Here is a 26,547-nt window from a genome sequence, read left to right on the forward strand (position 1 = left end):
CCCTGCGTGGTAGCTTGCCACCATTGGTGTGTGAAAGGGTGAATGTAGGCACATTGTAAAGCGCTTTGGATAAAAGCGCTATATAAATGCAGTCCATTTACCAATATGGACAAAATCAAATATCACAATATTTTTGACCAAATACCTCGATATCGATGTTGCGACAATATTGTAGGTATGCCTTCACAAATATATATTACACGAGAGATGTTTGATAAATAATCATCAGTATTGTGGATGTATAATGAGTAAGTGGGTAAAAGTAAATAATAGAAGAACAGCTAGAAGAGTCTGGTAATTTCAGAATGACGTCACTTTACTGTAACGCAGCCTTAAAAACCAGGAGAAGACAACAGTTATGCCATATCCCGATATCCAAAATCTAAGACGATATCTAGTCTCATATTATGATATCAATATAATATTGATATATTGCCCAGTTCTACAAGAAATGTAATGTAAATGTAACGTACCTCCTCCCTGGTGGATGTCAACACCACACTGATGCACTCGTCAATGCATCTGTAACCAGAAAAACGATGCTCAACATTGAAAGCATCCTAAATTTGACTGACAGAACACCGTCAGAAAAGTGGTTTCACGGCATTGCTTCTATAACACAGAAATGTGTCGGCATCAGCGCTCTCCACACAACTTGGACCTTGATTCATTGGTCTGCATGAGATAAACAGCATCGACTCGGCTGTTTGGCCCAAGACAAGCACCAAGCTGTCCCCAGCTGTGGAGGCACATTTCCCTGGGTGGAATATACTGGCTGATGATGGCTGCACAGTGGTGCACGTCCCCGCAAGTCTTTTGAGCAAATAAATGAGATTGGAACACAAATGTGAAAAAGCTATCACGCTGCTCCACTTCCATTATCATCGTTAAGGGAAATGAATCTAATGAATGTTCTTCAATTCCCCCATGGGAATCCAGGGCTTTCGTATGGAAGCAAGCTATTAGAAATGTGACACTTGTTCAAAATGAATGGTTGTGCGTGTAATAAGGAAGCTAGAGAGACGTCCTGTAAAAATGACTGTTTGCTTGTTATGGATGTTGTTATGGGCGGGCGGCACACCGGGGATGGAGCCAGGCACAGCTAGTGCTGCCAATTTGCATGATAAGAACGTTAATGCGGACGGGATCACTTTTTGGTTTATTAGTGAGGCGTCAGGTCATTTGCTCGCGGTGGTGCTAGCTGTGCATCACTGGAGTCAGAGAGCGAGGAACATTGTCATTTCAACAACGGTGTCCAAGAGGCACACAGGCAAAACAAACCAGGCAAGTACTCCACCACCACAGGGAGTCAAATGACACAACAGCACATGTTGGATGGACTCAACTGACAGCAACATAACAATATATCAGCTGCTGTTGCTAATGCACAGAATGGTTCAATAACAGAGCAGGTGTTATTACCAAAGGCAGATTCCAAGCCTCTAATTAAGATAGCCATCATGGCTTCAGGGTGCTAACTTTCCACTGGCCCTGGTACTGATGCAATCTGGAAACAGCAGGCATGGACCTGCCTCAGCTATGCAGCTTCCCTGCTTCTCTCACATACTTGTCCACACAGGCCACAAGTGGGATCCGGGACTGAAAATATGACTACAAGATGCTTACTAGCTGTTCTCAAAATGATGTGCCTTTCTGCAAGCTCATCAGTGTCTAAGGCCAAATAACAGGGACAATATGAGAGAAAACTAGGGCTCGGTATTGGTTAAAAGTTCAAGAATCGATTCGATTCCGATTCACAAGGTTTCCGAATCGATTAATGCCGATTCGATTCGATTCGATTGCGATTCAATTAATTTCAATATCGATTTGGTTAGTGATACTAAAACATGTTTTTTGAGCTGTAACCTGAATTACATGACTGTCCAGTTATGTAACACATGGGTTCCCAACCTTTTTTGCGCCAAGGACCGGTAGATACATGGGGGGAAAAAAGTTGCGGACCAGTTGTCAATTTTAATGGTTTTAGTTACACATATATTTACTCACCAGGTGGTGACAAAGGGTAAATAACAGCCTTTTCATCTGTCAATAAAGACAATTTCACAGTTATGCACAGTGATTTGATTTCAGCCTACATCATTTCTAAAAGTAGATATTAATGATCAAACATTTCCATTTATGTAGCCTACAGTATTTATGTTTTTGTTTCAACTACAAACATAAATAAAGTTAAACTTGAAACTCTGTTTCAACTACCACACACAGCCTATAATATTATAGCCCAGGGGTTCCCAACCTTTTTTGTGCCAAGGACCAGTAGATACATGTAAAAAAAAGTCGCGGACCGGTTGTCAATTTTAATGGTTTTAGTTACATATATATTTACTCACCAGGTGGCGACAAAGGGTAAATAACAGCCTTTTGTGTTGTACTGTATGTACTGTAGCCTATACAGTATTTATGTTTTTGTTTTAACTACAAACATAAATAAACAACTTGAAACTATTTTTCAACTACCACACATAGCCTATAATATTATAGCCTATGTTTATAAAAAATAAAAAATAAATTGGACCGGCTCGCGGCCCGGTACAAATGCGTTGCGGCCCGGTACCGGTCCGCGGCCCGGTGGTTAAAATAAAATAAACATAGGCTATAATATAGCCTATGTTTATTTTTTATTTTTTTAAATAAGAAAAATCGATCTCTGGACATATGAATCGATATCAAAGGATTAAAATAAAAATTGATTCAAAATCGGAGAATTGATTTTTTTTAACCCAGCCCTAGAGAAAACGCTATGCTCTCGGTGGCATAAATGCATAACACAATAGATTAAATAGGCTACTTTTTCTGCATTTGAAGAAATAAATGTATAGCCTATGTTGTGTTCATTCTGTTATAATCATTACAAATGAAGGTGAACTGAAAGGAAAACTGGGCTTTTAACTAGCACTTATCTATCACGGTTATGATTCTAAGGACAACAATATTTTCTCCTTCGACTTTGACCCTTGCTGTCTTTGTTATTGCTTGTCATTTTGGTGATTTGGGAAATGAACCTTGTTGTTATTGTAAGTTGCTCTGAATAAGACATCAGTTTAATTATGCCAGCTTCACATTAGAGATTGAGGCAAATCCAAGTGATGCTGACACTCAAACACAAACAGCGGACTTGTTGCTCTATGTGTGCATGCAGATGACCTCCCAGGGCGCTTCTCTAGCTGTGCTTCAAACCTCAGTGGGATGTTTAACAGCCTCTATGGAGCCTCTTCCATGCTACCTTCTCCCTTTTGGCATCATCCTGTATGTCAGACACACAAACAAAGACTACAACAAACATGACACAAGAGCAGGGCTTTGAATTTTTAAATGATATGAGCCATTTACAAAGAAAACATTTACAACAATCAACATTTTAAGAAATTAAGTAAAGAGCAACTGTTGCATTATACTCTATCTTGTCTGTTGGGTTGTTTTTATCCTGATATTTTGCCACTGTGTGTTTATCATTTTGGTTCTATTTGTATTCATGTCCAGATAACCAAACTAAATTTGGCAGACAGAAGAGAATTTGTATTTTAAATGTTAAATATTTTAAACAGTGTGCATGAAGAAGTCTCAGAGTGGGTGGCAGTCTGAAGGTTAGACAGTCTAAAGTGATGCCTGGAAGTTCGCCAGTTCAAATCCCCAGACCAGCTGGAGAAATGTGGATAGGAGAGGTGAACATGTGTTGCTCTCCCCTGCCTCAATAACAAATGATTTGCCCTTGAACAAAGCACTTAACCTCCAACGACTCCATTGGAGATGTTCATTGGCCAGCGGTAAAATAGTGAGTGGCTACCAGGTGGGAGCGCGTGTGCATGCGTGTAATCCTTCCTCCTCTTGTAAAGCTGCTACTGTCATTAAGAATGTGTTCTTGATTATGTTTTAAGAGGAACTCCACTCACACTCAGTATTTTTACTGTTTGTTTAGAGTATGGGAAACACGACCCACTGAGCAATTTTATGTTGATTTGTCTGCCATTTAAAATCGAAATGGCTATAGACCAGACTATTCTGGGGTAAATGACAAATATAAAGCATTATCTTATACTTTACTGGTGCATATTTTTTTTGGCATTCACAGCTGTTTATGCATTGTTTAAAAATATAATAATGTATTGACTACTTTGTCTAAAACAGTTTGGAAGATCTTAAAATGAGTAAAAAAAATATTGCAGTTTAAAAATAGGTACAGTTAGTACAGCGTTAACACTCAGCTGTCTCTACTACTTTATGTTTCTCAAAATTACTGCTAGACCCCATAGGTCTGAGGTAATGATTATTTCGGCATCAATACCAGCCAGAATTTGTCATGTCTTCCTTTTCTTCTGACCATTCAGGTAGCCATGGAAGCAGGCTTCAGCTCCAAGGACATGGCTATGAAGGCCCAGAAGAAGATCCTCAGCAGCATGGCCAGCAAATCCTCTGTGCAGATGTTCATCGACGACACAACCAGCGAGATCCTGGACGAACTGTACCGTGTCTCCAAAGAGTACTCGGGTAATCGAACTGAGGCCCAGAAAGTGATCAAAAACCTGATCAAGATAGCGGTGAAGATCGGCGTGCTGTTCAGACACAACCGCTTCAGCACCGAGGAGCTGGGGCTGGCCCAGGACTTCAAGAAGAAGCTGCACCAGGGGGCCATGACGGCTATCAGCTTCCAGGAGGTGAGCTTGGCAGCACGATCGAGTGCACTTTACACTTGTTCCCTTGACTTTACGACTACATGCAATTACATTTAAGACCAATTTAACAACCACAATAAAACACACCTGGAAACTAATTGTTTAGGGAGACAATGTCCAATTATGCTAATTAAAACTGATGCCATGAAAACTAAACATGACTAGTATATTGAATGTTCTGTATTCATAAGAGTCACTTCAATGTATAAATTAAAGTAATATAATAAATGTATGTAAATAATAAGATTACTGCCAGTCTAACACTAATTTTGACTCATAGAATGTGAAAAATAGGTCTACACCACTCTCCAATTTCATATTACATCAGCCTTGAAAATTGAGAGTTCTAAGAACTTAAATTTAGATAACTTGGGGGCATATTCTGACTTTTTAAGGACCCACAGATATGCTGATACAGGACTTGGTTAGTCCACAATCTATGAGTTTACTTATATACTGTACACTTGTAGTCTCAACTCTTCTTGATTAGGACTTTTGTACAAATATTAAGGATAAACAAATGCATTGAGAAAACACAATGAAAGGTCATAGTAACAATATTGTGAAATCACTCCCCCCTCCCACGCAGGTGGAGTTTACCTTCGACAAGGCAGTGATGTCCGAGCTCTTGACCGGCTGCAGGGATCTAATGCTGAAGCTGGTCAACACCCACCTCACCCCCAAATCCCACGGTCGCATCAGCCACGTCTTTAACCATTACGCTGACCCCGAGCTTCTGACCAAACTCTACGACCCCGACGGACCCTTCAAAAACAACCTTGCCAAGATCTGCAAGGGACTCGACAAACTGCTGGAGGATGGGACAATATGAGAGAGAAAGAGAGAGAGAGAGAGAGAGAGAGAGAGAGAGAGAGAGAGAGAGAGAGAATAGAGTGAAATGGCCAAACAGACACTGGGAAATCCACAGGCAGAGGTCTGACAGTGACTTCTCAGAACTGATGGACAGAATGGGTCGTACTACTGCTGAGGACTGGCAACATAGAGAATTTAATTGAGAACTCAATACAACACTGGCTCCCTGCCATTCGAAAAGAACACATCAAAAAGTGGGTATTTTTTTAAAAGTAGCTTGAGTTCTCATGTTACAAGTGTTTTGAGGTGAAACCTCATGGTGACACTTTATTTGGACAGTCCACCTACAGGAGTATTTGTAACATTTCAGCAGCTTATTAGTTGACATCCATCTGTTTCACTTTTGTCTGTAGATGTTTAACAGATTATGTATAGAGTACGTGTGACAATTCATCAACATACCTACATAGTCTCCGAATAATTTAGTAGCTCTGGCCTCTGGGTGATGAGATTCAGGTGTGCAACGGGAACCAAACAGAATCTGTTAAACATCTAAGCGAAACAATCCAAGTGTTGAATGTCAATGAATAAGCTGTTGAAATGTTACAAACACTTTACAGACTACTCTATGTAGGTGGACTATCGAAATAAAGTGCTACCAAACTCGTATATAATTACCAGATTGTCTATTAGGGTGGAGTTGGTGAAAACCAGCCTTGAACATAAACTGAATTATGCTGTACCACCTGTCTCAGAAATAGTGGAATTGCCGTCCGATGTTTCATATTTGAGACCTTGAAATGTTTCATTTACAACTACTGATGTGTTATGCATTCAGGGGAGGAGGAACTAAAACAGCTGGAGAGAATCCATAGAGAAAACAGAGAGGGACAATGTGAAGTAATACAGCACTGCCACCTGGTGTTTAAACTGATGCATCAGCCTGCCCAATCTGTATCTCCCTAGGCATCCGGTAGAAAATAATGCAGAAGTTGGACAAACTTGTTCCCCCTTCACTTTGTACCCTCAGCCGCAAAACATGTTTAGATGCATAATTAAAGTGACTTTGAATCTTAAATTGCTTTGACTGTACTAGTTTGGATGTTGAGTGTAAAATCGTAGTTTCGGAGGACTGTGTCAAACTGATAGGCTGAGATTAAGCTGCGCGGCCTCACCCGCAGCTAAGCTGCCTGTTCAATAGACCCTTCTCACGGGGGCCATTTTGTGTCGAGAAGCCAGGGTAAACACAGGTGCAAGCAAAACACTAATGAGGGTTTCCAACTTCCATGATTGGAATTTGGAAACCCTCATTAGTGTTTTGCTTGCACCTGTGTTTACCCTGGCTTCTCGACACAAAATGGCCCCCGTGAGAAGGGTCTATTGGTCAACCTCGCATCACTGATGACATCACCCACTGACGACATCACAATTGCTCGAGTGACATCGCTCAGCGCACAATTGCTCAACTTCGCATCACTGAAAAGTAGTGATGATGATGATGTCACAATGTCTATGACATTATCAGTAGCTGTGTTTCCATTACAGTTTTTCGCAAAATAATTGCAATATTTCTACAACTTCGACAATGTACAATTGCGACTTGTAGGCGTTTCCATTGAAGTTGAGTTTGAGTGACGGCGCACACACCTGAACGCAATTCCCCGTTGCAGCAGCTGCCACAGTGATTACGCACGGGGATCTGCCCCAAATCCCGTCCCCTGCATGCTCAAATCCAACCAATGGTCAATGCAAATCACCACATGAAGTTACAACGCATATAAACGAGCCTGATTATCAATTCAAAAGAAATGAGTGTCGTACCCTGCCCCAACATGTTGCTGGCTGCGGTGAATGCAGTGAGCGCGCGAGAGGCAGAGGAAAAAAGGTAGCCTACAACTGCGCGCACACAGACAGGCAGCCTGTCACCATGGAGCGATTTCTGTCATTAAACATGATCTATTTTCCCCAGCTCCGCTTTTGCACAACACTCGTCTTTCTGCTAGGTAGTGTTGCTTAAAAGTTTTCCACTTGCTGCGGAGGTTTTGCCACGGCTTATCCAACCCTTTCTCCCTCATTTTCCTTTCATTTTCCGCTCCTTTTCCAAAGGACATGACATGCAAATGCGAAAAATGTGTTTCCATTCCACTTTTGCGATAAACTGCTATATCGACACGTCTGAAAAACCACCTCATGAGCGCAAAAACGTTTTGCGATATTTGGGAGGTTTTTCGAAATTTACCTGTTTCCATTGCCCAATTTATATTGCGATATTTAGATTTAGAACTAGTGACATCACAATTGCTCGAGTGACCATCTCTGATGACATCATTGAGTGCTCCAGTGACATCACTGATGATGTCATAGACATTGTGACATCATCAGTGACATCATTACTGACCAAAATCATCACAAATCTCACAATGTGTGACCAAAGTTGCAGACAGACAGGGCCCACTTACTCAATTTTATATACTAATAATAAATAGCTAGGTGTGCGAGATTCCATCGCATGCATTGCCTGCTCTGACATCACTGATGACATCATCACTGAATTTATAGCCTCAGCCAGGAAGGATGACATCACTGGGCGGAGGAGAGGGGGTGAGTACAAGACTACTGGGAGTGCGGCTCCTGGTAATGGACTGAGAGTATGGAATCAGTGGATGGATAAATCCAGAAGCAGGCGGTAATGCAACATAAAGGATGCCAACTGCCATAAAACGAAGAAGAAGAAGAAGAAGAAGAAGAAGAAGAAGAAGAAGAAGAAGAAGAAGAAGAAGAAGAAGAAGAAGGTATTAACTGTCAAATGCAAAAATATATATAGCAGCAAGATGACAAATACATTAAATGGTTGGTTTTAATGTATTTGTCATCTTGCTGCTATATATATTTTTGCATTTGACAGTTAATAGTGAATTCTTTGCTGGTCTGTTAATGTGGTGGTAAGTTGTATTGGATGATTGATTGTATGATTTGGCAGCCAGCTTGCAGATTGCTTGCTCCTCCCCTCTGCTCCTCATTTAAAACACACTGTGAATCCAATGCAAACTCACTCTGAAGAAGACTAAGTGTCGAAACGTCAGTGTTTGATCTGTACCTTATAATAAACCCTCTAAAGACGACCTGAGTGCTCCAGTATTCTCCTTCTGATATATATGTGTGTATATGTGTGTGTGTATATATATATATATATATATATATGTGTATATATACAGTATATGTTGTGAACTTATGACGCTTTGACCCAATCCGATTTGATTATCGTTATCTAGGGGCAGACTGGATCAACACTCACATGCTGGAATATGGAACGTTACACAGGCTGGATTTGTCAGAGAAGAGAGGGAGTGGTCTGGGAGCATCCCCTCGGGCCAGCTCCGCTCTGAGGCATCCACGATCGCCTCTTGCCATCAGATGGGTCCAGAAGTAGACCAAAATAATAATCCTTAAAACAGTGCTCCAATAGTCTCCTAATATGAGCTGGTAACACGCGGTTCACCACAAAGATCTTCTGTATGGACAGCAGAGCCCCCCTCCACTAGCGTGAGGCTCCTTCCTATTCACCTTATGTAGACCCGCCCACTTGACCCAGTTGTGTTATGACTTCCTGTTCAAAACACCGTCTGTTTAGTCAGTAGTACTGTACTGTCACAGGAAGTGTCAACACAATAGGAAGTAACTGGCTGACCCCTGTGTTGGAACATAAGGTGAATAGACGTACTGAGAGAGCTACTGCACACCCAGATGGCGGCCAACACCGGCCATTATATAGACACTCTGGCCACCCCGAAAATAGACACAAGGGCGCCACCTGCCAAGCACAACTGTACACCACACATCTCCTCACCAACAACATCCAGCCATTTCTCAATATAAATGAATATTATATCTATACTACGTGATGGGCGAAGGGTGAACCGTCACAATATATATATATATATATATATATATATATATATATATATATATATATATATATATATATATATATACGATTCCTAGGCTCGCTACGCCCGCCCTGCAGCTCGCCGAGCTGGCCCTGGCATACGCAGCTCGGCTGCTGCATAGCCTCGCCTGCCCTATTGGTGCGCACAATATCTCCCTCTCTCTTCCTCAGTCTCTCTTGTGTGTGTGTGTGTGTGTGTGTGTGTCACTGAGGACATCATCAGTCATGTCACAATACATATGTATGACATCACTGATGACCTCACCACTGATGACATCATCACTGAACTATAGCCTCAGCCTTAAGTGCAGCAGACAACCAAAACAATCGTGCACTTTGTGATAAAAGCATGAAATTTGGTACACTTATAGCCAAAGGTAGTCCAAAAAGATTTGGATATGGAGGCATCGTGAATTCTCAACATGGCAGCCGTTTTTCAAAATGGCCGCCAGCAACAACCGTTTTCTTATGAATGATGGATAGAATATGATGTTTCAGACTTATTTACCATAAAGAGTAATTGGTAAATGTCTTTTGGATAATAAAAAATTAATTAAATTTTCAAGATGGCCGCCGTCACTTCTGTGGCTGTCTGATATGGGTGATCCCAGTTTCAAATAAGTCATTTTTTCCAATGCAGAATTCAAAAATTTTACTTGAAATTGGCCAGAAGCTTCCTTCTACAACACAACTGATGACATCAGTACTCACAACTGTTGACCACTGCTGACCTATGACCATTTTCAAGATGGCAGTCATTATGGCCGAAATCAAACTTGGTTGGTTAAATGGTTGATTCAATAACCTCATATCTGCAAACAACTGAACCATTCGATGAATGGAAACATAATAGAGTGGATGTTGAAACACAGCCAGGGCACACTGGTAACACCACTGCTGTGAAACTCAGCATGGGGTTCAGTGCCAGCTAAATACACTCCTCTTAACAATGCCAAATTTTATGTATTTCTGTATACGTGCTGGTTGTGGTGATAGTTGAGTGGTAGTGCAGTTTAGTTTCCTAAATGCTATCTAATGTTAGCCCCACATCTAGTTATAGTTTACATATTTAGATGTAGTTAGATAGCCGCACCTGAATGGACAGAAGAGCATGTCAAGAGAGCAGTATACCAAGGAGGTCACGTGTGGGGTCAAGTGCTGGTGTCAACACCAGAACTACCCTCACCGTGCAAATGGGGCTGGTCAAAGACATCTGAGGGGGACTATGAGCCCTTCTGGACATGCCTACCAGATGCAGGCCAGTCCAGTTATGAACTGGTCTCTTGCAAATGCAAAAAGGGTTGTGTTGGGCAGTGCAAGTGCAAAAAAGCTCAGTTACAGTGCACAGCACTCTGTTTCTGTGAAGGTGAGTGTGAATAATTGAATAGGGATAGACCCTTGATTTGGCCTCACTTAACAGTGAGTCTGTGAAACTGGTGGATCTTTGTCAATGGGTCACACCGCCTAATTAGGACATCACTGACATCACACATCACTGACATCACACTGACATCAGACATCACGAACATCACACATTCCTAATATAGATGTCACATCACTGAAATCACACATTTCTGATATGAAGCTCACACCACTGACATCAAACACTCCAAATATGGAGCTCACATCAGTAACATTACTGAGCTCACGTCCCTGACATCAAATATCAATCTCCATATATGGGTATAAAAGGGACAATGACTGAGATCTCCACATACATGTATGGCCATTTCAGCATGCCAATATGTGGACATTTACTCAACAATAACATCGGGTATCTTCATTTTGTTCTCCATATATAAACGCGCACTTTAGGGCAAGGTCGCTAGAACAAGTCTTGTGAGATGGAAGGAAGCTTCTTAGAAATTCTAGAGTTTATAATTCAATTTCTGCAGAGAAAAAAAAGGGGGGGGAAAAGAGAGAAAAAAAACATAATTTGACACAGAGATCATCCATATCCAACCAGTCTGGACAAAAGGCGGCCATTTTGAATTTTCAATGAGATGGTCAATTATTCAAAAGACATTTACCAAATACTATAATATATGGTAAAAGCCTGAAATATTATTTTGTAGTCATCAATCATAACAAAACTGTTGTTTCTGGCGGACATATTGGAAGAATGGCTGCCATGGACGCCATGTTGAAAATTCATGATGCCTCCATATCCAAATCTTTAGAGAATGCCTTTGGCTATAAGTGTACCAAATTTCATACTTTTATCACAAAATGCACGATTCCTGTATATATTGAAGCTAAGCAGCTGTACACCCCCTGAAAGTTTCAGCCCGATCGCACGTAAAACGGCATAGCTGTGGCCGGACAAATTTATTGAAACAAACAAACAAACAGACGGACAAACAGAGTCCACATTGCCAAGTTCATATATATATATATATATATATATATATATATATATATATTGTTTAAAAAATTGAGTGCAGCTGGTGTCCCTAAATATATAGTTAGAATCCTGTCCTATTGGTATGCCCAGCAGACCATGCAGGTTAAATGGGACAACAGTATGTCTGCTCCATGCTGAACCATCTTATGTACGCGGATGATTGTGTCATTTTTAGCCCGAGCTCAGCCGGTCTGCAGCAGCTCCTTAATGTGTGCTCTGTGTTTGGGGAACAACAGGATGTTGTAACGATTCAAAAAGTGCTATTATGATTTGCAGAACCGTGAAAGATAGACGTATGACCTTTCCTCACTTTAAACTGTCTGGTAATGTTCTGAATGTCTGCAGTGAAGTGAAATATCTTGGTCACGTGATCACAGACCAACTGACAGATGACGAGGACATTTATCGTCAGTGTCGTATGCTGTATGTGCGAGCAAATCTATTGTCACGTAAATTTGGTTGTTGCACTGATGGAGTGAAGCTGACTCTGTTTACAGCGTACTGTTCACCTTTGTACACTGCACATCTGTGGTTGAACTATAAAAAAGCCAGCCTTCAGAGACTGCAAGTGGCATATAATGATGCTCTGAGAATACTGCTAAAAAGGCCCAGATGGACTAGTGCGAGTGAGATGTTTGTGAGTGCTGGAGTGAACACACTGCAAGCTGTCTTGAGAAATGTAATGTACAGGTTTATCTGTCGGCTAAATGATTCTGAAAATCAACTTGTGGTGGTGCTGGTGAACATTGCGTACAGTGCCACACGCTGCACGTCTCAGCTTTGGGAGCACTGGTATAGGTGTCTTTTAAAATGAGTCACTAGACTATTTTTATTTTGTGTTTTCTTTTAATCTTTTTTGTATTATGTGTATTTGACTGTATTTTTGTATGGACCTTGAGTCTGCAATAAAGTCTATCTATCTATCTATCTATCTATCTATATATATATATACTGCCCTGCAAAGCTAAAAGGGGGTAACTCAATTTTTGTCAAAAATGAGTTTTTGTCATTTTTGGAACATTGAAGATCTGCTTTATCATGTGGAAAAATATCTTGAGTCAATTGTGTTGTTTTTTGGAGAAAATAGGCGGTCATATTTACAGTAACTTCCAAAAGCCCTAGAAAAGCCAAGCAAGACTAAGGTAACATCAGTTACGGTTGTTTGGTTTGGTTTGACTGCACTCTGAATGCTCTTCCCTGCAACGCAAAAAGGGGGTAACTCACCAGAATGCACAGGTTGAGTTGAGGTATGAGTTACATTACTGGGCAGGCCTAATGTCATGATTGTGACATCGGACCAATACCACCCCCACCCACACAGATACCCACACCACCCACATTAACTCCCAAGGTTGCCAGCTCATATGGCATTAACCCCCTAACCCTTATACATTAACCCGCGAGGCACCTCATATGACATTAACCCCAGAGGCACCAGCTCATACCACATTTACCCCCGAGGCTCCAGCTCGTACAACATTATCCCCAGAGACGCCAACTTATATGACATTAACCCCCGAGGCGCCAGCTCATACGACATTAACCCCCGAGGTGCCAGCTCATACCACATTAACCCTGATGCGCCAGCTCATACAAATTTAACCCCTGTGGTGCCAGCTCGTACAACATTAACCCCCGAGGCGCCAGCTCATACCACATTAACCCCAGAGGCACTGCTCATATGAAATTAACCCCGGAGGTACCAACTCATACAACATTAACCCCCGAGGCGTCGCTCATATGAAATTAACCCCAGAGGTGCCAGCTCATATGACATTAACCCCCGAGGCGCCAGCTCATATGACATTAACCCCTGAGGTACCAGCTGATACAACATTAACCACCGAGGCGCCAGCTCATATGACATTAACCCCTGAGGTACCAGCTCATACAACATTAACCCCCGAGGTGCCGCTCATATAAAATTAACCCCAGAGGTGCCAGCTCATACGGCATTATCCCCAGAGGTGCCAGCTCATACAACATTAACCCTCCAGGTACCAGCTCATACAACATTAACCATCCAGGTACCAGCTCATACAACATTAACCCTGAGGCGCCGCACATATGAAATTAACCCCAGAGGTGCCAGCTCATATGACATTACCCCCCGAGGCACCAGCTCATATGACATTAACCACTGAGCTACCAGGTCATACAACATTAACCCCCGAGGCGCCAGGTCATATGACATTAACCCCTGAGGTACCAGCTCATACAACATTAACCCCCGAGGTGCCGCTCATATGAAATTAACCCCAGATGTGCCAGCTCATACGACATCAACCCCCGAGGAGCCAGCTCATATGACATTAACCCCCGAGGCGCCAACACACAGAAACACAACGGGCAAACAAGAGTCCCACCAAACTAGGCTTGAAGGATGTGTAGCGGCCTGATAATCTAGTTATATTATATTTATACGTATATTATATTAAGCGTAATTGTGCCATGAACACTAGATTTCATGTCTATGTTATCATTATTATCACATATACTGGTTTTATATAGTGATAAGCAACCAAGTGAAGGATCAAATTGAAGTTACTGTCTTTTTGCTTGGCATCACCCCTTATTATTTTGCAGACAATGCAAAGCCAGAGTAAGGTAACTTCCAAATAAGGGTCAAAGGTCAAGTTTGAGCTAAAAAAAATTATGTAGATAAATAACTACATTAAATAAACAAATAATTAACACATTTCCAGTTTTTTTCCTACAATACATTTGCCTGGGCAACAACAAAACTTTAAAGTCATTTTTCTCAGTTCTACACTCTGGCGAGTTACCCCCTTTTAGCTTTGCAGGGCAGTATATATATATATATATATATATATATATATATATATATATATATATATATAGTTGATTATTAAATTCTGTCTGTCTTTGCTACAGTGTTCCTTTTTTGGGGGAAAAGGCTTCTGGATGACTTCTATTAACCATGAAGTTGTTTTTTCAGGGCCAAGAGGGTCAACATTACAAGTGTGGACATACAGACCAATTAAAATATGTGTTAAAATGCAATGGAAAATAGGATTACAATTTTATTTTATTTGTATACCCTTGTTTAATAAAATCGACGAAATAAAACTGAAATAATTTATAGTGAAAGCAAAGATATGGCTATAAGAAACATAAAAAGATCGCTATCAAACTGTACTCTAAAAAAAATGCCCAGCTTTGGCTAAATCAGTGCTAAAATTCACCAGCAGTAACAGACAAAGCCCCAGTTGTAGACAATTTGGCGCTCTTAATTTTAAAGTCAAGTGCATATTTACCCAGCACGACTAAAAAGAAAAACAGCTATATTAAAAGAAGGCGGTCCATGGCTAAAGGTTGTCATGAAAAAACATGGCTGTGAGGTAGCATTACACACAAAGCCCTTGTTGAGTTGAGCCGTCATATGACCATATCAAATTCCAAAAGTGTTTCATGTGTGGAGCATGAAAAAACACTAAGAGTCAGAAGAACTATGGCTCATTTCACTGTCTTTATAATCTAGGTCTTAACAAATAAATAGCTAGAAGTGCAGCATTTGCTCGAGAAAAGTTAAAATTTAAAAGAGTGTGTAACTTCTCATGAGGTCTATGTTAAGTGGCAGAACAAATAGTCCATGGAGCAGCAGATGAGTCAGCAGGGAGTTTGAATAACATCTATTCCGTAATCTGCAATGGCAGATTATCTTTGAGGTCAATCCCTTCGACTTGGTTTATTCATAAAGTCTGTTTCACGATTGGAGTGAGATATACCAGTGGCAGAATGAAAATCTTACAGCTCGAAGATCTCGTCCTCCCTCTCTCTCAGTCTCTTGGTGTGCCTGGTGATGGTGAGGGGCACTGCCACGTGTGGAGAGGAAATGGCACTCTGCGACCTAGTAAACCGCCGCCGGTCTGGTGTCCTGCTGGTGCAAGCTGCTTCTAGAGCGGCAAACCTGCCAAGTGGAAACCAATGAGAAAAGAAGTATGAACGAAGACTGACATGTTAATCTGTGATGAACAAAACGATTAGCCTGGATTAAACTTTGGCTGTGTTTAGTCACATTTTGAAAGTGTGCAAGAAAAACAAAAAAACAAAATCCAAGAAATACTATATTCATCTGGCATGAGGCCCAAAAATGTATAAGAGAACCCCCCCGTCCCTACCCCACTGTCAGGTTACACACCCATATGGGGCAATAGTCCATTTTCACCTAGAAGATAAGATGCTGGTTTTAAGAAATGGGCAAGCAAGACATTAAGCAGCGTAATGCAGCATGCGGTGTGTCATGAGGCACTTGTACCTTTCCTCCGCTTCCTGGCATCCTCTGACAGCCGCCTGCTTGGACTGGCTTATTGACCCATCGATCCTCTTCAGGAAATCCCCTGGAGAAAGCTCCGCCTCCGCCGCCCTGCTGCCCTGCTGCATCTCTTCACAGCCGGTAGCGTCTTCTTCTGAGTCCTCCTGGGCCACAGCCACCCTGTTGCTGTGAGTGTCTGAGTCTGACAGCACCGGGATGGACAGGGACTTCTTCAGGAATATGGAGTCATTGGTGTACAGTCTGTTGGCTCTTTTGATTTGCTCCATCTGGAAGGAGACACTCACTCATCAATGCAGCCTTTTGTAAACCCGCTAACAGTTGAACGTTGACTTTGAGTCTTACTACTAGTCTGTCTCTCGCACTGTGCAAAGTCAAACTATGCAAGAATCAGACATCTCTACCTCCCCAAATCCAAAACTATATGATTTAGAAAACCTCCCATGAAATGAAAAACTCCAATACCTTCTTGGAGAGAGAAAGAAGTGTGCCACTACTACAGCCAAATAAATTGTCTCATCCTGTCACTGCCTCAGACACACTGACACTGTTATATTGTATGTTATTTGTAGACACATCTATTGCATATCTGAGTTTGATTACTATTATTTGAATGTGTTGTCGTTGCTTTGGCAATATGTAGCTTTTGTATCGCATGCCAATAAAGCACCTTGAATTGAATTGACTAGTCAACTTGTTGACAGTTGTCTAGTCTCACTTCATGATGAAAGGGTGGTTCATACTTACAGACACTCCATATCTCAACGCCAGGCCTTGCAGTGTCTCTCCATGCTGGACTTGATGTTCAATCCGTCTCTGCAGGACCGGGGACAGGGACGACTGGACCAGACTACCGTACGACCGCGTGCGGTTCCCACCGAGCAAACTGTTCCCACCGGCTGGCACAGGCGCGCGCTCACCGGACATAGTCGTGAACCACTTAACGTTAGCTAAGTAAAGTTAGCACCAGCCAAAGTCAATATTGGCACATCCTTTAGCGAGCCAGCCTGCGTATGATTCACACATAGCTAGCTAGCTTGTTAGCTAAATTAGCAGATGTTCGTCGTTGTTTGACTGGCAAGTCATAACCAAAGAGTATTGAAACCATGAGACGAAGTATGGTGCTTTTTTGACAACAGTGAGTTACTTCGCTGTGAGTTGACCAACCTTATGTCTCTCAAATCACAGGAAAGTTGCACTCTGTCTGTGAAAGTTGCAGCTATTAATCCACTCCTCAGTCAGGCTGTCAGCTGTCAGTTTGTTGCCATGGCTGCCGTGTAGTGTGACTAGTCCCATGATTCCTTGCATGCGCTGCATTCAGGTGAAATGGGAATACGATACCAACGACTTGACTGTAGAGAAAACGGCAGGGAACGCGTTTGGACTCGTTTGTACCTGTCGGTGTGCCAAGATTTAGCTTGTTTATATATTTGTGTTGCTTCTGATCAGATTTGTCACACTTAATACATATAGCTAGCGGTTAGTGAGCGACATGGAGTCTACTAACGTTACCTGAAACCCGAGGGGAACGGTATTTTCAAGAATAATCTTCCGTCTTTCCCGCAGAACATGAATGCAGCATGGAGGAAGCCAGCAAGATTGTTGTTATGCAGTAGCAGCTAGCTTGTTGGTGACATCTATTTTCCACATCATTATCAACAACAACCATAATCATGTCTTTTAAAAGGGAAGGTGATGACCAGAGTCAATTGAATATTCTAAAGGTAACCAACCATGTGTTTTGTTTTATTTCCCAAAGAGAGTTTTAATAGCGGAGATGGTGTAGCTTGCTTGTTTGTGTTAGCATAGTCTCACGTAGTCAGACCCACCGTCGACGTTATCAAGCTTCATACGGCTGGCACTGCGAGACTAGTGTTAGCAGCTTGCTAACAATATCTACCAGTAATGTTTCTTTAAAACTGCAGCCAACTAACAACTTAGCTAGCTGTTGGCTAGCCTCAACGCGAGACTCATCAGTCATTCTTCCTTCAGAGTCTCGGATGCGCGGGTCCACTGTGAGGTCGCCTCCAATGGCTTCACGCGATATACACGTTATCAATCACAATAAAACTATCTACCTCCGACACAATGTTGTTATCCAACCCTACTGGGCCAAGGTACTCCAACACATTACATAGTTTCCAATACCGAGACATTTGGGTTTCAACCATTGACTGTATATTGTAGCGTTCCAGGTAATCCAGGTATTACCTGTAATGTGATGTGCAATAGAGGTGTCTAGATTGCACCTAGGAACTAATGTGTGTGGGTGTGTTCCTAGGGGGAAGGGGGGTATATAGAGCCAGCGGCCGTGGGCCGGAGGTCAGTCTAGCTATGGAGCGAGCTGAGACGGTTGCTGTGTGTGAAGCTAGCTGTGTGAGCTAGCTGCTAGGAGCTGAATGAGCCTGTGAATAAAGACCCTGTACCAACTACAACTCTCCGTTCCTTGGCGTATCAGCGATACGTTACATTGGTGTCAGCAAGTGAAGCGGTAGCGCCTCTGATTCGGTCGAGAGGGGAGAGAGTGAGGAGGAACGGCGGAGGAAAAGTTGGAGATCAAAGGCTCGAGCGACCTGGCGGTAGCGAGCTAGCTGTGTGAGCTAGCTGCTACGAGCGCCACGTGTGATGGTGCGCTTAGAAGAATGCCTGTCGGCGAACGGGAGAAAAGAAGAGCTGACGACGGGGATCAGCTCGGTGCTGGCGGGCATGGAAGCCCGCTTGATGCAGGAGATCAGACGGCTGTTGGAGGCGACACCAGCCTGGGCAGAGGGGCTTATGGAGCTGCTACGAGAGGTCGCGCAGCACGGAGAGAAGCGGACGGAGGAGCCGCAAAGACTGTGTTGGACCTGTGGAGAACCGGGCCACGTGGCGAGGTGGTGCCGAGATGGTTCGGGGAGACGGACCGGGCATGCAGAGCAAAGGTACTGGGGACAGCAGGGAGCCTGCTGGGCATGCGGTGGATCGGGACACATAGCCAGAGAGTGTCAAGAAGCTGTCGGGGACTGGAGAACAGCGGGAGAGGAGAGACGTGCAGGCGGTGGACAGGTGAGACTTTGTTGGACGTGCAGTTCGCCTCAGCATTTAGCCAGAGACTGCACTAAGAGTGTGAACGCTGGAAGAGACACACAGCCGGGGGAGCAGCCGGAGCAACAGGCAGAGGAGCAGCGGAGTAGCGGAGCAGGGGAGCAGCCTGAGCTACAAGCAGCGGAGCAACGGGGCAGTACAGAGCCGATTGTTCTGGGCAGGAGAGTGACTGTTGAGCTGGCCCAGGCTAGCTGCTCTGCATACCAGCCGGTAGAAGGGGACATCATCATCAGCGACGAGACCATCAGGAGAGCGGGGATCGTTTTGAACAGCCAGAGGGAAGTGAGCGACATCATCTGCAGAGCTGTTACAGTCGGGGGAGCGGCACTCGTGTCCCCGGGGGAGCGAGAGGGGTCAAGGCCGGAGGAGACGGCCCAACCAAGCCGCTACACAGCCCCCACGGCTGCACTGCAGAAAGTCGAGGTGGAGATCGACGCCGGTGGTGTTTGCCCTGCTGCCCTCAACACGCCGCCCCCTGGGGGAGCGGGACGGGAGGACGAGCGAGTGCAAGACCGGGAGGATGAGAACGTGACTATGGAGGATGTCGATCTGGAGGAGTGGATACGCAGACAGGCGGAGGACGCTAGCGTTGGACCGGTGCGCAGGTGGGTGGCGGCCGGATGCCGGCCTCGCCTGGAGGAGATGTGCATGTGTTCAAGTACCACGAAGGAACTGTGGGAGTTGTTTCCGGACCTGAGGGGGAGGGAGTCGGGGATTCTGGGGTTGGATGGGCGCGGGAAGAGTGGCAGCGTCGTGGTGGTGCCCAGCTGCCTGCGGGGACTGGCGCTACGGGGGGCGCACAGGGGCCGCAGGGGTCAGGGGCATCGAGGGCCTGAAGAAACACTCAGCCGCCTTTGTCGAGTTTTCTACTGGGTACAGATGAAGGGAGACGTAGAGGACTACTGCCTTAGCTGTGTCGACTGTAATGTGCTTCAGGTGGGACAGAAGCTGTAGAAGGGGGGAATGGAAATGTTGGTTTAAATGAATGTGTAAAGAAGAAAAGAGAAATACGGTAAATGTTGGGGTCAAATGTTGAATTGAAAATGAGTGTAAAGAAAAGAAGGGGAAAACGTAAATGGGTTTGAGTTAAATTGAAATGTGTGTAAAAAGAGAATTGAAATGTGGGTTGAATTGGAAGGAATGAAAAGAAATGCAAATGGTGGTGGTGGAACGAAAATTAAGAAGTGTGCTGAAAAATAAGAGACTAGGTGGGGAAATTGATGTGGTAATGGAAAATGTTGTGGGGTGTTGTGTTTTGGTACAGGGGGATATGTGTGGGTTGTGGGTGTCAACGTGGGCGTTGACTAATGTTTGGTGAGGAGTATGTAGCGTTCCAGGTAATCCAGGTATTACCTGTAATGTGATGTGCAATAGAGGTGTCTAGATTGCACCTAGGAACTAATGTGTGTGGGTGTGTTCCTAGGGGGAAGGGGGGTATATAGAGCCAGCGGCCGTGGGCCGGAGGTCAGTCTAGCTATGGAGCGAGCTGAGACGGTTGCTGTGTGTGAAGCTAGCTGTGTGAGCTAGCTGCTAGGAGCTGAATGAGCCTGTGAATAAAGACCCTGTACCAACTACAACTCTCCGTTCCTTGGCGTATCAGCGATACGTTACAATATGTTTCAACTGCTCCACAGCGCCGGATGTATCGGTTCAGTGCTCAGTGGTTGTGAGGGTGTACTGCAGTTTACAATTTTGAGCATCGGCTCCGACATGTGAATAATGTCTCGGTATTGGAAACTACGCAATATTTTTGGAGTACCTTGGCCCCATAGGGTTGGATAACAACATTGTGTCTGAGGTAGGTACAGTTTTATTGTGATTGATAACGTGTATATCGCGTGAAGCCATTGAAGCCGACCTCCCAGTGGATATAGGACCCACGCATCCGAGACTGAAGGAAGAATGACTGAGGAGTCTCGTTGAGCGTTGAGGCTAGCTGTTGGCTAAACGTGTTTTGTTTTTGGTTACCTTACAGAAGCGTCGTGTTGCAGACCTTCTGTCTCATTTTATTCCGGAAGACGAAGCAGCTCTGATGAAAAATGGAAGGTGAATTTGACATAAACAGGTCTAACGTTAGCTAATGTTTGCTTACAATCTAGGTCAATGTTAGCCTTGTACCAAGACGCTGATTACATTACACTGCATTACATTGCATCAGCGTCTTGGATACTAGTCCCCTTTTCCGGTCGCCGGTTGGTTTGCCGGTTGGTTTTCCCTGATTTACGTGTCCATAAACGTTCAAATCCAACATGTAATGTACTCACCCTCAAAGCCACAGATGTTAGGAAGCTCTACGGAAGCGTTGCCGGGTCTTTGTATATTCCTTATTGTTCAATAAACGTGCATTTTATCCCAGATGTCTGACTTTTTCTCCTCACTTCTTCGTCCCGCAATGAATGAGTGCACCGGCTTTCTACTGCGCCACAGCTACTGCGCCACAGCGCTATAGCGGTTGGGAGGTGTATTGCAAGAAGTGAGGAGAAAAAGTCGGACATCTGGGATAAAATGCACGTTTATTGAATAATAAGGAATATACAAAGACCCGGCGACGCTTCCGTAGAGCTTCCTAACATCTGTGGCTTTGAGGGTGAGTACATTACATGTTGGATTTGAACGTTTATGGACACGTAAATCAGGGAAAACCAACCGGCAAACCAACCGGCGACCGGAAAAGGGGACTAGTATCCAAGACGCTGATGCAATGTAATGCAGTGTAATGTAATCAGCGTCTTGGTACAAGGCTAGGTCAATGTATGCGTTTGGAGGTGGTGAAAGGGGGAATATGGCGTCCAGATGACCTGGAGTGTGTTCCTTCACTTTCCAGATACACTTGCGTTGTGTGCTCCTACCGGCCTGTGTTCGACACTGTTGACATGCTGACAGTCCACAGAAACGGGAGAAAGCATCTTGAAGGTGAGACTCACTCGACCAGAGCAGAGTGGATGTTCAGGAGAAACCAGCAGAAGAATGCCAGTCTGGCTGCCACTAGTCACACGGTCTTGGGTTAAAGGAAATATCCTCATTTGGACACTGTTATACACTGGCGTAAGGATCGGCGGTGCACAGAGCTGTCAAGGGCCCATGAAGAGCGAGACGTACTTACGGTTTCTGCTGCAGTCCGACTCCAAATAAACTTCCATGCTGTATTATGCAGTCAGCACTTGCCCTCATGTAGCTTACTAGGCTAACAAATGCTATAGTTTTAAGTGAAAGTTTACTGGATTCAGTGGATTGGCGTCATCGTATGGGAAAATACGAACGCGTTCTCTTTCCAATGTGTCAGCGGGGTCTCCTGTGAGGTTCTGGTGACATCATTGACCATATATGGAGCTGGAGCAACAAAAGGGGAATACCCCTTCATGCAACATGGCTCTTGTTTACCAGTGTCTCTTGGGTCCTTCAGGGGGTGCTGCTAATGCACAATAGACGGCTAACAATCTGCCTGACGAAAAAATAATGAGTGAGTCCATATTTTCTACAACAATATAATTGTTAGGTAGGGCCCAGAGCAAATATTTGCACCGGGGCCCATGGCAATGACATTACGCCACTGCTGTTATATCAGCAATTTGTGATGTTCAGTGCATTTAATTTCCAAGAGTTATTTTTTGTGTGATGGCATTGTAATTTACTTTCTTCATTTCTCTCAACCTGCCTCATCCAGTTTCTACTTCAGTTAGTGACCACCCCCATGTTTCCCAAAATAACCCTTACTCAAAACACAGATCTACAACTATGTAATTATATATCAGTTACCCCCCCCCCCCTCTCCATCTCTCTCGCTCTCTCTCTCTCTCTCTCTCTCTTTCTCTCAGGATTAATGAGGTTCTATGGCAAGAAAACACAGTTGAAGAATGAAATTACAAAAAGGAAACATGAAAACTATGTCCAGACTGAAGATAGCAGACAGGTTGGTTACCATAACAGCTCAATTACTCTATCAGGTTGTTGTGTTGGTTCTGTAAGGTTCTTGATGCATTTGACTCTTTGGTGTGTTTGTAGGATTCCTCCAGTTCAGCTCCTTTACTGGAACAGACACGGAGGCTCACCCAGCATGCTTTACTGAAGACCGTGCCATATAACAGCTGCCACAGAAAGACCAGGTTAGAGACAGATGGTTATTTGACAGTCCTGCAAATTCTCAAGCATATTTAGGTAATACATCGTAGAAAAGGAACAAAGGAAAACACAATGATTTCAATTTCCAATTCCAAACACACTATTGTTGTTCATTTCAAGCACAAAGTCTGAGAAAGGATCAGCGAGTACCAGTTCAGACCCCAGTGACAGCTCTTCCAACATGATGGTATCTGAACAGCAAAAAGCTTGTGCGAAGGCCAAAGATGGAGACAAGTTACCACCAAGCAGTTCTAGTGGATGCACAGCAGGTAAAATATACTGAAGAAAGTCTTAAATTCATATATTGTGTTGAAGGAAGTTGAGGGCTGATTGCGTTTTGATTATGTCTATACTCCAGTGGTAGACATAGGCTTTTGCAGCTATTTATTCCACTTTAAGAAAATCCAAGTTACACACTCATCTCATCTCTTTTAGTTTTGTGCTTTATTTATTCCACTGGTTGTTTTCAGTTGCATGGCCTTCGCCAAGGTGATGCAGAGGAAATAGAATTGCCTCCTCATATATATACCTGTACCCGGTCATCGGTCACACAGTACAACCATCCTGTGATATAACATCACAATCCTTTTGTCACAGCATGTCAAGTCATCAAGTAGAAAAAGCCTTTCATTGTAGTCTCATCATACATCCCATTATTATCAATTACATTTCAAAGTTAAAAAGTTTTAAAGTTAAATGTACGGCGCTAACATATAAACTAAAGAAATTTAGTGTGTTGTACTGTGTGACCTATGACCCTGGGACGAATCAGCGTGATGTCACTTGCCACCCAGAAATGCGGAACCCCGCGGCAGTTAATAGTATGAGTTGTGCCAAACAAACGTTAATATCTCAAAAACTATACATCACATCGCTTATATTTTGATATTCTGAGTGAGAGCAGAATTAGCTCAAGAGTTTGATGTATAATATATGCATGTCGTGTTAAAGTTGTGTGAACTGTCGCAGTTTTTTAAATGTAAACATAGTTAGCCGGCTAGAGTCAAACACACAAGCCTCGCGCCACTTGGGCTCCATAGGGTTCCATTGCCGTTGCCACCCAGTGACACGGTTTTGATACTAACATATTCTTCTTTTACATATCTTTCTCAAGTAGAAGTACTGTTACAGTAAAACACTGGTGTAAAAAAAATCTATTTAAGTAAAAGTAAAGACTAAGAATATTTAATTTAAAATGTAGTTAAAGTTGCTGAGTTACTCTATAGAAAAGAAAATGTTGTTAGCTGTGATCTTTCCCATGTAATTCTAAAAGGAGAGAGGGCATAGTTCCAACTGGATTATTTCAATTGGAAAATTCACAAGTTACAAAATAAAGTGCACAAACAAAGTAAAGCCAAATTACTCTTATGTTGGATCCACAATTAGTCAAGAATTTACTAAACAAAATCACATTTTAACAATGGCCATGTTTTGTCTTTTGTAGCCAATAAAGAGTCACATCCATCCAAACATATAAAGAGATCTGAGCCAACATTGATGCAGGAGTCAGAGCCTCTAACAGCCCAGAGGAGGAGAGAGCTGGAGCACTACCTCAAACTGAAAAGGTACAGTGCTGCTTGTTAGTCAGTAAAGGTGGCTGAAGTTGTGCATTCTCACCACTAGATGTCAGTACAGTATCTGTGACATTAGCAACCTCGTGGTTCTCCCTGCACTTTCTCATTCTGTCTTTGTTTCAGTGCTGGGTGGGTGCAGGACAGGAGCGGCCAGTGGGTTAAAGACCAGAATGTGGAGTTTGACTCGGATGAGGAGGAGCCTCCTCTGCTCGGTCCTCTGCCTCCCAGTGACTGACAGGCTGACCACTGACGCAGCATCAACCGTCACCACAACGCTGTCGTCAGAGCGAGGCCACGGCTTGTTGTTTTTTAGCTCGGCCTGAGCTCTGAGAGGAAGGTCTGTCCTTAATAGATGATACTCCTGCTTCACCACTTCAATTCTTTTTCAAGGGCTAGTGACCAGTGATCATCAGTTACATATTGATTCCATGACAAAAGACGTCACCTCATTTTCACCAATTACTTTTTTGGCTGTAGCTAGTAAAGCATAAAGGCCAAGAAATAAATGGGTGAAAACGAGGTGACGTCTTTTTCATGGTGTTTCATCATAATATTGGTATGCTGCATCGCCACACAAATTCGCAAATGTGAATGAGTCTGGAAACAAATTAAAAATTGATTTCCAGGGGGTGTCATCAACGGGCGCAGACCACACAATTGGAGGATAGACCTACAACTAATCAGAGCACCGAAACGTGTGACTTTGTTGTTTACGAAAATGCACCTCTTGTCAGTCGTCATATAAAACCCAACCCATATTAGATAAATAAATGGTTGTGATTGGCCCGACCGTTTTCATTGTCGGAGGGAAGTCTATCTGAATGGGACAGAGACCAGACGCTTCTGCCAGAGCAAATAAAACTTGACCTTGCAGATTCGTAGGTTTCCCAGACTAGGTGTGCTGCTTTTTTCACTTTAAATTATGTTGAAAGTAACCATTGTGGACACCTGTACCTATTTTTATAACGGATTACTTTTTCACCTTGTTGGCTAATTGTCCACCTATTTAACAATAAATGGCAAAAGATTTATCGAACGTTCTTGTATCTTTATATCAAAATTCGGTAACACTTTACAATAACGTACACAAATCCTATAGTAGTTACTGATAAACTAACCATTAACTAATCGCCAGTTAATCATTCGCTAATGAAAAATTTGGCATTAGTTTATCACTAGTTAATCATAGTTAATGAGTAGGTAGTCATTAGTTAATGATTAGTATCTAATTTCCTGAGTAGAGTAGTTAATCAGTACCTAATGATTACTAAATTTCAGCTCGTGAATAGAGTAGTTAATCATTACTTAATGATTCCAAAATGTCAGTGCGTGAATGTATTAGTTAATCATTAGTTAATCATTAGTTAATCTTTTTGTGTACCCTATTGTAAAGTGGTGCATCATACTCAGTAGTTTATGAATACTGAATCATTACCTGTCCATTAGTTACTCTTTTCGCACCCTAATATAAAGTGAAAGATATCCTTATCAAATAAACACTCCCTCCAGGTGAGATTCGAACTCTGAACCCCAAGATTGTTAAATTGTAAGTCTGGTTCTCTACCATCTGAGCTAACCAGCCTGTTACTTGGTAGAGCCATACTATAGGTCTGTAGAGTCAG

General features: G+C 43.1%; 3 protein-coding genes across 4 annotated transcripts in view; 2 read left to right on the top strand and 1 right to left on the bottom strand.

Annotated features, from left to right (window-relative positions):
• tnfaip8l2b (tumor necrosis factor, alpha-induced protein 8-like 2b) overlaps positions 1-6,582 on the top strand; it is an 11,266-nt gene extending 4,684 nt beyond the window's left edge. Inside the window, exons 2-3 of the mRNA XM_083643907.1 lie at positions 4,347-4,673; positions 5,281-6,582. Coding sequence (XP_083500033.1) covers positions 4,353-4,673; positions 5,281-5,523 — 564 coding nt within the window. The 5' untranslated portion in view covers positions 4,347-4,352 and the 3' untranslated portion in view covers positions 5,524-6,582. The remainder of the gene's footprint in view (positions 1-4,346; positions 4,674-5,280) is intronic.
• Positions 6,583-14,983: 8,401 nt separating this feature from the next.
• lysmd1 (LysM, putative peptidoglycan-binding, domain containing 1) lies at positions 14,984-17,369 on the bottom strand. Its single transcript, XM_083635004.1, has 3 exons — positions 16,896-17,369; positions 16,134-16,417; positions 14,984-15,785 (listed from the first exon to the last, which is right to left on the bottom strand). Exons 1-3 carry the CDS (start codon positions 17,073-17,075, stop codon positions 15,623-15,625), a joined length of 627 nt encoding a protein of 208 aa, XP_083491130.1. The 5' UTR covers positions 17,076-17,369; the 3' UTR covers positions 14,984-15,622.
• A 376-nt stretch (positions 17,370-17,745) lies between these two features.
• On the top strand, positions 17,746-25,920 carry scnm1 (sodium channel modifier 1). Of its 2 annotated transcripts, XM_083638476.1 has the most exons (8): positions 17,746-17,872; positions 21,208-21,278; positions 22,057-22,145; positions 23,048-23,142; positions 23,235-23,335; positions 23,472-23,620; positions 24,796-24,916; positions 25,049-25,920. In XM_083638476.1, the coding sequence occupies exons 1-8, from the start codon at positions 17,822-17,824 to the stop codon at positions 25,158-25,160; spliced, it is 789 nt and encodes a 262-aa protein (XP_083494602.1). In that variant the 5' UTR covers positions 17,746-17,821; the 3' UTR covers positions 25,161-25,920. The 2 variants fall into 2 exon arrangements, with proteins under 2 accessions (XP_083494602.1, XP_083494603.1); XM_083638477.1 differs by lacking the exon at positions 21,208-21,278 and having other exon boundaries at positions 17,758-17,872; positions 21,978-22,145.
• The last annotated feature ends 627 nt before the right edge of the window (positions 25,921-26,547 follow it).

The sequence above is a fragment of the Poromitra crassiceps genome, assembly GCF_964638095.1.
Source record: "Poromitra crassiceps genome assembly, chromosome: 1".
Classification (NCBI taxonomy): Eukaryota; Metazoa; Chordata; class Actinopteri; order Beryciformes; family Melamphaidae; genus Poromitra; species Poromitra crassiceps.